This window comes from Mytilus edulis, chromosome 6 (assembly GCF_963676685.1).
Source record: "Mytilus edulis chromosome 6, xbMytEdul2.2, whole genome shotgun sequence".
Lineage (NCBI taxonomy): Eukaryota > Metazoa > Mollusca > Bivalvia > Mytilida > Mytilidae > Mytilus > Mytilus edulis.
This window is the reverse complement of record NC_092349.1, coordinates 34,427,473-34,439,784: the sequence shown is the minus strand read 5'-3', so window position 1 is coordinate 34,439,784 and position 12,312 is coordinate 34,427,473. Positions and strand designations below refer to the sequence as shown.

Here is a 12,312-nt window from a genome sequence, read left to right as displayed (position 1 = left end):
ACTCTGCAAAGAGTCAGTGTAATACGACGATGCATCAATTTGATTGGCTTGTCCAGCATCACAAAAGCAAAACTCATCATAGATAATATGATCGAAATTGTGTACACCAATAGCGCAATTCGTCTACATGTACGCTATAATTAAGAAAGTTAAACAGGTCAAACAAAGAACACCGTTGGAGAACATTGATGACCCCAAATTCCTAAAAGTTTTGCCAAAAAAACAGCTAAATAATCTATTCCTGGGGTAAAAAAAAATCTTACGGATCTCCAAAATTTCAATGATTATAAAAAGTTTATTTTTCATTTTTATAATCATAACCCTTTAATGACAATTCGTGTCAAAACATGAGTTCTGACTTTTGAGCTTGTGATGTTGATACATTACAATTTTTCATAGATGACTTTCAAAGATCAAAATGCTGAACATTTCCTCAATGGTATCTATAATACTAAAATTACGAAGTCCAATTTGTAACGGTCATCACGTAAAAACAACAAATCAAAGAATTCAACTTTATATACAACTAATATAGTACAAAGGTGTAGATTAAAAATTACACCACTCCAGGCCCTTTTGTTTTCCACGTAATTAATATTGCCAATAATTAGGAATTTTCGGGGCGAGTCCGATACCGATACCAATAGTATAATCACCTGTTACCTATTACCTTATCTGTACGTTCCGCATCTGAGAGGCGCGCCACCAAACGGTGTATTCAGGATTAATATGGTATATACACGGGTCACAATCACAGGGTTGACACTACTAAATTGTCAAATTGTTGCCTATTGTAGTATTTTAATCCATAAGACTTTCTAAGACAACAGTACGAATACTAAAAATCTGGACTAAAAATAAGTTTCAATTTTTTAGCGGGCATGACGTAAAACAGCGAATCAAAGAATTCAACTTTATTTATAACTAATATGGGGACGAAGTCCCCTATTACAGTAGAAAATTCAATAAAAAAAAAAAAACATTCCCGAATTTTTCATTGTACTAATGAACTCAAATCGTTCAATTTGTTTTTGTCGCGTTTTTTAATTTCCGGATCTGCGCAGAACACATAACTCTACTTCCTTCTTCCGGTCTTGTTGTCGTGAGACTTTGATTAGTCTAGTAAAATATAGGAACTCAAGGAACACAATACTAATATTTCATTTTTAAACATTCTTTGTCTTTGGTATGAATAAACGTTACCTGATGCATTGCGTTTCTTTGTTTACATTGAACATGACTTCATAACTTAAATAACGTCACAAGTAAAATCCCTGACAACAGAACCAAAATCGGAAACGTTACGGTATTTCCGTTTCTTTTTTTTAACAAATATTTTTAAAAGTTAAAAAAAAAAATAATTTAAACAAACTTCGTCCCCATTCATAGGTAATGCCTGCCTCATATTAAAGGACAATGCTGTTGATTAAAAAATACTCCATTCCAGGACCTTTTGTTTTCCAAATAATTAATATTAACAATAATTGATAAGTTCCACTTCGACGGGTTCAAACAAAAAGATTTGAAAGCAGAGAAAATTGTGTATCTTATAATCGGCATGACTTTATCAGATGACAGTACTAATACTAAAATAAGGCTTGCGCATAGTTATATACTTTAATTCAGTCACGGACCCGCGATATGACGGGTGTGTTCTAGTAGATATGATATTTCTTCAATGAGATTTTAAACACTTTTATTTTCACCTGATTTTTTTTTTTATTTTATGTCCCACCCGACTTTAAAAAATATGTTGGGTGCCCTAAAGTGTTACCTTATCCATCATTCCATCATTCGGTGAATCCACAACAAATAGTAACATATGCATGATATATATGAACTTTTATTGTTAACGTCTTCACAAATTGAGGTGATTTTTAGTATGTGAGTCTACAATGATGAGTAGCAGATCAAGTCTCGTATTGTTCTGCTTCTGTTGAACATGTTGAAATTGTGTGCTTTGAACCTTCGAATTTCATGAAAATAACAGCAACAATGTTTTCAGACTTCACATTGAGTCTACTTTGATGAACTTCAGGGCTAGTTTATGTTTTGTTTGCTTCGCTGATAATTTGCCAAAATTACAGGCTTTGGACCTTAAAAATGTCCACTCCTAAAAAAAAGGCTTCAACAACAGAAATACAACAGAAAAACATTTACCTGTGTAGGATATGACGCAAATTTTTTCAAAAGTGATGATTTTCTAAAAATTGTTTAATATTTCAACATGGTATCTTACTTTAACATTGTTTAAACCTGTTTATTTACTTTTGACCTTCATTATGTATCCCTTATAATTTTAATTACCTATGTATTTGCATTCAGGTATCGCAGATCAAATTTATTCGTTCATTGTGTGTTAATTTGCGGTTTTTTTATTGAGTTAAGCCTTCCAATTGATGTTTTATAGTGTGTTTTTCTATGTTGTGATGTTATACTCTTGTTTTAGAAAAGGGAGAAATGTTTGGTACCATTAAAACGTTTAATCCCACTGCAAATGTTTGCACCTGTCCTAAGTCAGGAATCTGATGTACAGCAATTGTCGTCTGTTTATGTAGTTCAAACGTGTTTCTCGTTTCTCGTTTTTATATAGATTAGACCGTTGGTTTTCCCGTTTGAATGGTTTTACACTTGTTATGTTTTAGGCCCTTTATAGCTTGCTGTTCGGTGTGAGCCAAGGCTCCGTGATGAAGGCCTTACCTTAACCTATAATGGTTTACTTATATATAGTGTTATTTGGATGGAGAGTTGTTTCATTGGCACTCATACCACATCTGCCTATATCTATTCAAGCTTCTTTTTTTTTTGGCAATCGTGGTCATTCTTGTTGTTTTGACACATCTAAAAAGCAATTAAAATGTCTGATATTAAAGTTTAACGCCAGAACATGACGTATGACGTCATACTGATATGTACAAGAATAAAACAGATCAGCAAGTCAAAAACTTTTATTTTTAACACAAAGAATGTTAACTGTAAGATAAATAATAGATATTACAAGTTTTGAGAACTGAATATTGCTTGATATCAACTCGTGTTACTTAGCTTGAGATAGGATCACTCGATTTGATATCAAGCAGAATCCAATTATCAAAGACAGAAACAGAAATAAGCAACTATTGGTCTCCGTATGGCCTTCAACAATCAGCAAAACCGATACCACATAGTCTGCTATAAACAGCCCCGAAATAACCAAATTAATGAAAAACAATTCAAACGAAAAAACTAACGGCCTAGTTTATGTACAAAATAATGAATGAAGAACAAATATGTAAGCAAAAACAAACGACAACCACTGAATTACAGGCTCTTGGCTTGGGACAGGCATATACAGAATATGCCGGGGTTAAATATGTTTGTTGGCGCCCAAACTTTCCTCTTACCTGGGACAGTTGTGGTACAATACATCATAAGAACAAACTATTATAATCAGTTGAAAAAGGCTCAACTCATCAAATGAATACAAATAAAAATATATCTTACAAAACCACAGAGTGGACATAGACGGATACTAACTCATCCAAACAACAACAAAAGAGACACAAAGTACAGATCTGTATTTTTTTCTCAATCATTTTGAAATGCAAATAGTGAAATAATAATTTGCTTTTATCAACCAGTATGGTTCAATTTTGTTAAAATAAGCTAAAAAAACATTGATTATGAATTATTCACTTGCAAGTGAATAATTCGACCTCATTGAATCCGTATTCATTTGAACTTCAATTTAACCCCTTATCTTGAGATGGATAAGACATGAATTGTATATGTAAAGTTATTTAAAATGAAAAGAATGTCAACATTGAAAGTGAAACTAAGGTAAATCATTTGATCATGTTGATTGAAATTCGATCCATAAAGATCATTCTTATGCAGGTAAAAACGATGATAAACATTTATTGTTCATCTATAATATGAAATAAAATAGACGTAGAATATGTAATCCAACAACATGAGTTTGCTAAACTATTTATAGCTATATTTATGTTTACATCGCTTATATGGTCATCGGAAGACTTTACAGGTCAACTCGATAATTAAAATATACACGAATCGAAGCTACGATAGCCACTTAAAAAATTCTCTTTGAAATTGTTTTATTTCTGTACATTCCAGAAATGTATGCTCTATAGTTTATATTTCTTAACAACTTGCAAATTAATTAGTTAAGGAATGTTTATATTTTTCAAGAAGATAATTATTTGAGACTATTATGTGTAACATTTTATATTGGAAGTTTGCTTTCTATAGTACATTTAAAAGCCAGTGAATAGATATTTTTCAATGTTTTGTAACTAATTTCTGTAGTAAAACTTTCTTCTTGTTGTGAAATAAAAGAAACCTTTCCCTGATCAATAAAAAGTGAATAAACATCTTTAGCAAATAATTTACTGATAGGCATTTTCTCATGAACAAAAACGAATCCAAATGAGTTACTGTTAGGTGACATGCAGGTTGTCTATTAGTATTTTTTTTATAATAGCTTACATCAACCCCATTGGAAGTTTGGTGGATAATAATAATACCACATGTCCTAATATTTATATTAGCACTTTTTAATTTCTAGGATGAAAATAATAACCTGTTGTTTACTGGTTGTCGTTGATTGATGTGGTTCATAAGTTTTTCTATTTTTTTATATAGATTAGACCGTTGTTTTAATAAAATTAACGGTACCAATTTTCTTGCCCCAGATGCGCATTTCGACAATACATGTCTTTTCAGTGATGCTCGTGGCCAAAATATTTGAAATCCAAAGCTTAAATAAAAGATGAAGAGCTATAATCCAAAAGGTCCAAAAAGTAAAGCTGTTTTAATTGTTTTACACTAGTAATTTTGAGGCCCTTCATAGCTTGCTGTTCGGAGTGAGCCAGAACTCCATATGGAAGGCCGTACTTTGGCATATGATTGTTTACTTTTTACAAATATTGACTTGGATAGATAGTTGTCTCATAGGCAATCATATACCGAAGTCCGATTGAAATCAAAACGGAAATTCCATAATCAAATGACAAAATTAAAAGCTCAAACACAGCAAACGAATGGATAACAAGTGTCATATTCCGGATTTGGTACAGACAATTTCTTTTGTAGAAAATTTTGGATTAAACCTGGTTTTATAGCTAGCTAAACCTCTCACTTATTTGACAGTCGCATTAAATTAAGAGTCTGTAAGAACATACAATAACATTATGTTGACAAACAATGTGTCAACAAAACAAATAGACGTAGAAGGTAAAAATGCCAAAAATAGGATACAACATTGTGTAATAATCTTAATCACTAAAAAACAATCAAATTATTCTAAAATTCACAATAGCACAATAACAAAATGACCAGAGTGAACATTTCATTGTTGAAAAGAATATAACCCACTTCGAAAGTAAACATATTCACTTTTCGCTGTGTACCTACAACTGTCAAGTTCAAGGGATTATTTTTCTTAACATGAAGCCAGATGTGGCTTACCATGTTTTGATGGTTATACACCTTAAAAATAAAACTTTGAAACGATAGTAAATGTATCTACACAATTTTTTTTTTTGCAGAGCAGTTCGAAAGACGATTGGAACAGTGGAAGGAGGATGATCAACAGTTTGTTAGTACAGAAGCCGAAAAACATGTAATGCAAAAAGTTTTGACACAAAGTTCCATTACCCTGGTAGGAAACTCAGGCACTGGAAAAAGTTTCCTATCAAAACATATTGCCCTAAAAATGATTGAAGACGGCTATACTGTTATTCCATGTAGCAAACCTGAAGATATTGAAAAATGGTTTAAACATGGAAGAAAAACAGTATTTGTCTTTGATGACGTTTGTGGCCGGTATACTCTTAATCAACAAATTTACACTGAATGGAAACAAAGACTTGATCACACTACATCACTTCTTAAAGACAAATGTTGTAAAATATTGTCTACATGTAGGTTGGAGGTTTACAAAGATGAACAATTTGGCAATCTGTCTATTTTCAAAATGTGTAGTATCAATTTAAGTTCACAAGAGTTGAAACTTACAGATGCTGAAAAAATTGCTTTAGCTGAAATGTACTTTAATGAAAATATTGATGAAGTAAAGGAATTGTCAGACAAATATGACTTTTTCCCACTTTTGTGTAGCTTATATCATAAACAGAAACTGAAAAATGTAAACATTAAATCTTTTTTTAGCAATCCTTTTGATGTTTTTAAAGATCAAGTTGTTGAAATGTATGGGGAAAGTGATGAAGGTAAGTTGCAGTATTGTAGCTTAGTCCTCTGTGTGATGTTTAACAACACATTAACAGAAGAAAACTTGTCCACAAAAGATAAAAAGATGAGAGAAGTTATAGAAGATTTACTAGAGGAATGTGAACTAAATAGAGGAACATCCACCAAACGGTTAAAGAAAGCCCTTGAAAAACTTGAAGGGACCTATGTGGTCAAGGAAGATAGTACGTACAAAATAATCCATGATAAGTTATTTGATTTCCTTGCAAAGTACTTAGGGGAAAAGATGTTACAGGTTTTTATTGATCATGCTAAAACTGATTTCACTGCAGAGAGATTTCTATGCAAGATAACAGAAAACATGGGCACAGAAATCGAGTTTGTGATAAGAATACCTGAAAAATATGTAAATAGTTATATAGATAGGTTACTAAAAGATTGGGAGAACGGTTATGTAAATAAAGTATGTCAAAACAGAAACATGAATTCTACTACATTTACAGAAAATATGGTAACACGATTAAACCAACTTGACCCATCAAAGCAGGCAGAACTAGTTTGTACTCAAGATGTTCGCGATAAAGATATAGCACTCGGTGGAAGTTGCTATATGGGCTCTGTTGACCTTGTCAAATGGTTGATAAGCAAGAATAGTGACATTAGTTATTGTGATGACGCTGGTTGGTTCCCTTTATTATGGGCTAGTCAGGAAGGACATGTTGATGTTGTAAAAGAACTATTACATCATTCAGCTGACGTTAATCAGTATAACAACGACGATGCATCATCTCTTTATTTAGCAAGTGAGAATGGACATACTAATGTTGTTAATGAACTGTTACAACATTCTGCTAATGTAAATCAGTGTACCAATGAAGATGCATCACCTCTGTATATAGCAAGTCAGAATGGACATGTTGGTGTTGTAAAAGAATTGTTAAAACATTCAGCTGATGTGAATAAGTGTACCAATGATGACGAGTCACCTCTGTATATAGCAAGTCAGAATGGACATGTTGGTGTTGTAAAAGAATTGTTACAACATGCAGCTGATGTGAATAAGCGTACCAATGATGAATCACCTCTGTTTATAGCAAGTCAGAATGGACATATTAATGTTGCAAAAGAACTGTTACAACATTCAGCTGATGTAAATCAGTTAACCGATGATGGTGTATCACCTCTATCTATAGCAAGTCAGAATGGAAATATTGATGTTGTAAATGAACTGTTAAAACATGCAGCTGATGTGAATCTGTGTAACAATGCTGTGGTATCACCTCTTTATTTAGCAAGTGAGAGTGGACATATTAATGTTGCTAAAACACTGTTAAAACATTCAGCTGATGTAAATCAATGTACCGATGACGATGCATCACCTCTGTATATAGCAAGTCAGAATGGACATGTTGATGTTGTAAAAGAAATGATACAACATTCAGCTGATGTGAATAAGTGTACCAATGATGATGAATCACCTCTATTTATAGCAAGTCAAAATGGACATGTTGATGTTGCAAAAGAACTGTTACAACATTCAGCTGATGTGAATAAGTGTACCAATGATGATGAATCACCTCTTTATATAGCAAGTCAGAATGGACATGTTGATGTTGTAAAAGAATTGTTACAACATGCAGCTGATGTGAATAAGTGTACCAATAATGAATCCCCTCTGTTTATAGCAAGTCAGAATGGACATATTAATGTTGCAAAAGAACTGTTACAACATTCAGCTGATGTGAATAAGTGTACCAATGATGATGAATCACCTTTATTTATAGCAAGTAAAAATGGACATGTTGATGTTGCAAAAGAACTGTTACAACATTCAGCTGATGTGAATAAGTGTACCAATGTTGATGAATCACCTATATTTATAGCAAGTCAGAATGGACATGTTAATGTTGTGAAAGAACTGTTAAAACATTCAGCTGATGTGAATAAGTCTACCAATGATGATGAATCACCTCTACTTATAGCAAGTAAGAATGGACATGTTGATGTTGTAACAGAACTGTTACAACATTCAGCTGATGTCAATCACTGTGACTTTAATGGTAGGCGTCCTCTTAGTATAGCACTGGACTAAGGACACATAGAAATCCAAGCATTGTTAAAAGAAAAAGGAGCAGCTCAACATTAAATACAAAACGATCAATTCCTGGGAAGGATATTTTCTTGATATTTTCTTATTGTGTGCATTCTACATTTGAAAATGCCTGTACCAAGTCAGGAATACGACAGTTCTTGTTCATTCGTGTTTGATGTGTTTGTCCTTTGATTTTGCCATGTGATTATGGACTTTCCGATTTGATTTTCCTCTGAGTTTAGTATTTTTGTGATTTTTAATTTTTTCGTACAAATTTATACATTATAATTCATGTATTCAAAACCCTCTTAAAAGCTTAAATTAATTAACCATGTTTATAGTTTGAAGTATTGGCATTAGTCAAATACTTCTTTTTACCTTTAGCTGTTTTATTTTTATTTTTCCTGTAATATGTTGTTAATTGGCTGACTTGTAGATATATTGACAAATCTCTTTAATTCATACATATAATATATGCTAACAAAAACAGCCGCAGTAACTTATTACGGTACAAACAGAAGGTACAAACCGAAGAGGAGCAGCAAAGTAGTTCTGTTTGTTTTAACATGAAATCCCGCATTTACTAACCTTTCACGTTTGATCCGTGCCAATAAGCAAATTATTGCCAAGCACCCAAACAAATCTTTTCAGAACCTCTTGTCTTAGCTTTTGCGGAGACCAGAAAGTCTGAAAGACTTCTTTCTGAGAGCTGACGTCACCAATAATAAAAGTTGTTCGACTGCAGGATAGTGTGTGGTAACTGACGATGTCTGACTTGCCAACAAATACTAATTACTCAAACATTTACTTGCCACTCCACTGGATATGTGTGCAGCTGATGTGAATCAGTGTAAAAATGCTGTTGCATCACCTCTTTATTTAGGAAGTGAGAATGAACATATTAATGTTGCTAAAATACTATAAAAACATTCAGCTGATATAAATTAATGTACCGATGAAGATGCATCACCTCTGTATATAGCAAGTTATAATGGACATATTGATGTTGTAAAAGAAATAATTCCACATTCAGCTGATGTGCCTTAGTAAACCAATAATGATGAATCACCTCTATTTATAGCAAGTCAGAATGGATATGTTGATGTTGCAAAAGAATTGTAACAACATTCAGCTGATGTGAATAAGTGTACCAATGATGTTGCATCACCTCTTTATTTAGCAAGTGAAAATGGACATATTAATGTTGCTAAACACTGTTAAAACATTCAGCTGATGTATATTAATGTACCGATGAAGATGCATCACCTCTGTATATAGCAAGTCAGAATGGACATGTTGATGTTGTAAAAGAAATGATACAACATTCAGCTGATGTGAATAAGTGTACCAATGATGATGAATCACCTCTACTTTTAGCAAGTAAGAATGGACATGTTCAGCTAATGTCACTCAATGTGACTTTAATGGTAGGCGTCCTCTTAGTGTAGCACTGGACCAAGGACACATAGAAATACAAGAATTGTTAAAAGAAAAAGGAGAAGCGCAGCATTAATTACAAAACGATCAATTCCTGTGAAGGATATTTTCATGATATTTTTTTCATTGTGTGTATTCTACATTTGAAAACGCCTGTATCAAGTCAGGAATATGACAGTTCTTGTATTTGATGTGTTTGTCCTTTGATTTTACCTTGTGATTATGGACTTTCCGATTTGATTTTCTTCTGAGTTCAGTATTTTTGTGATTGTACTATTTTTGTACAAATTTGTACATTATAGTTCATGTATTCAAAACCCTTTTAAAAGCTAAAATTAATTAACCATGTTTATAGTTTGAAGTATTGGCAATAGTCAAATACTTCTATTTACCTTTAGCTGTTTGTTTTTTTTTTTTTTTTTTTATCTTTCCAGTCATTTGTTGTTAATTAGCTGACTTGTAGATATATTGACAAATCTCTTTTTTACATATATTTAATATATGCTGACAAAAACAGCCGCAGTACTTACGGTACAAACAGAAGAGGAGCTGCAAAGTAGTTCCGTTTGTTTTAACATGAAATCTCACATTCACGTTTGATCCGTGCCAATAAGCAAATCATTGCCAAGCACCCCAACAAATCTTTTCAGAACCTCTTGTCTTAGCTTTTGCGGAGACCAGCAAGTCTGAAAGACTTATTTGTAAGAGCTGACGCCACCAATAATAAAAGCTGTTTAACTGCAGGATGGTGCAAGTCGTGTGGTAACTGACGATGTTTGACTTGCCAACAAATACTAAATATTCAAACATTTACTTGCCACTCCACTGGATCTGTGTACACTATATTTTGCAATGTAACTTGCAAACCCATAATGTTGTATATAATCTTCATTGTCGATGTGGCATGCAGTATATTGACGAGATAGCCAGAGATCACATGGGCACGCCCAAATTGATTTTAAAAACCTTACCATCAGAATCATAGACCACAATAATGTTTTCCAATGGACCGACAGACTGATGCGCGCATTCGTAAATTAATGTGTTGTTCGATCACTCGTTGAATATTTTTATCTATTTGAAATCTTCGATTAGTTATTCTATAAGTATATTTATGAATTTCCATTTAAATAATTGTGTATATATCAATGCATACTAAATGATAAAATATTTACTAATGAAGAAAAACAAACTTCTGATTTATTCATGTGTGTTCTGTTATGAAAACAGACATTTATATTTATTGAAAGGTTTATCTAACAATGTACGAATTTTGTTGATAACAAGTATCATATCACTTATTTTATTTAGTTTCATCATGTTTTTGTATTTTTATTTTCTGAAATTATTGAATAAAAGCTATCATTACAATTTATTTTCTCTGTTTGAATGAATGTGAGAATATTTCTGTACTCTTACAGTCTAGCTGTAAGACTATTAACTTGTTCTACATTAAAATATTATTGGATAATTGATATGTGTTGTATAAAGAATGTTGTAGAATATGTGTAATTATATTAATTAATATGATTTTTTTAACGTTTTTAGTTCGTCTCATATACGTCGAGGAAGCACTGTTAGAGTATCCTCCTCATTAATGTCAACTCCTTATCAGTAACATATACCGTATATCTAATCTGTATACATGGTATATTCGGAAATTGTTTTTCGATTTGATGTCAAAATGTGCAGGTTAAAACTAATTTAAGAAGGGACTTCCATTTTGAATTTTGATCAGATACATCTTTAAACATGAACATCCAAATAATGTTTGAATTTACGTTATCAATTGTAGCATCTGAGTTCATTTATAAATGACTCTAAGTTATATGATCTTTCAAACTAAAGAGGATGCGTAATTTGTCACTTTGACTGAAGAAAAGGTTGTGTCCTACCTATATTTCATGAGCAGGATCACAGTGTAAATATGTTTGCAAATGTATAATGCTAAATTGTATTTCTTTATATATTCATGTATAATCTAGTATTTAACTGTTACATATATATATGCTTTGCCAAAATAATATGTAATTAATGATCCGTGTTTTCTTTAACAAACTACATGTAGTGATGATTTTTAAGAGCCAGTCTGCCATAAAACCATGCAAAATCTCAAATTTCGTCCAAATTGGTAGTAATAACTTTGCAACATTATATATATTTCCAAAATCTTTGGGTATTAAGAAGTTAAGATAAAAAAAATAATTTTGGTTAATTCACACTATTTTCCATTTAACAGCCTTATTTGCATATTTGTGAATTATAAAAAAATAATGCAAAAAAATCACCAAAATTTAGGTACTTTTTAAAGGTCTGAATAATTGATATATCTCTTAAATATAGCATTATCTTGTTATATTTTGCAAAGAACATTATAAAAAAAAGAAAAAATGCATTTTGACATACTTTTGACCTTTTGGCAGGTTGCCAGAGAGATTCGTGCAACAGATGTATTAGAAAACTTGCATGTAGTACATGTACTCAGTAGGTGTTTTCTCTCAAGATCATATTTATTTTTTTAAACTTTTAGGATTTTTTTAAAGGTGCATATCAGTTCTAAGACAAGTAAAAAT

General features: G+C 32.0%; 1 protein-coding gene across 1 annotated transcript in view; it reads left to right on the top strand.

Moving 5' to 3' along the window:
- LOC139527561 (uncharacterized) overlaps positions 1-11,814 on the top strand; it is a 47,595-nt gene extending 35,781 nt beyond the window's left edge. Inside the window, exon 8 of the mRNA XM_071323069.1 lies at positions 5,550-11,814. Within this exon, the coding sequence (XP_071179170.1) occupies positions 5,550-8,302 (2,753 nt within the window). The 3' untranslated portion in view covers positions 8,303-11,814. The remainder of the gene's footprint in view (positions 1-5,549) is intronic.
- The last annotated feature ends 498 nt before the right edge of the window (positions 11,815-12,312 follow it).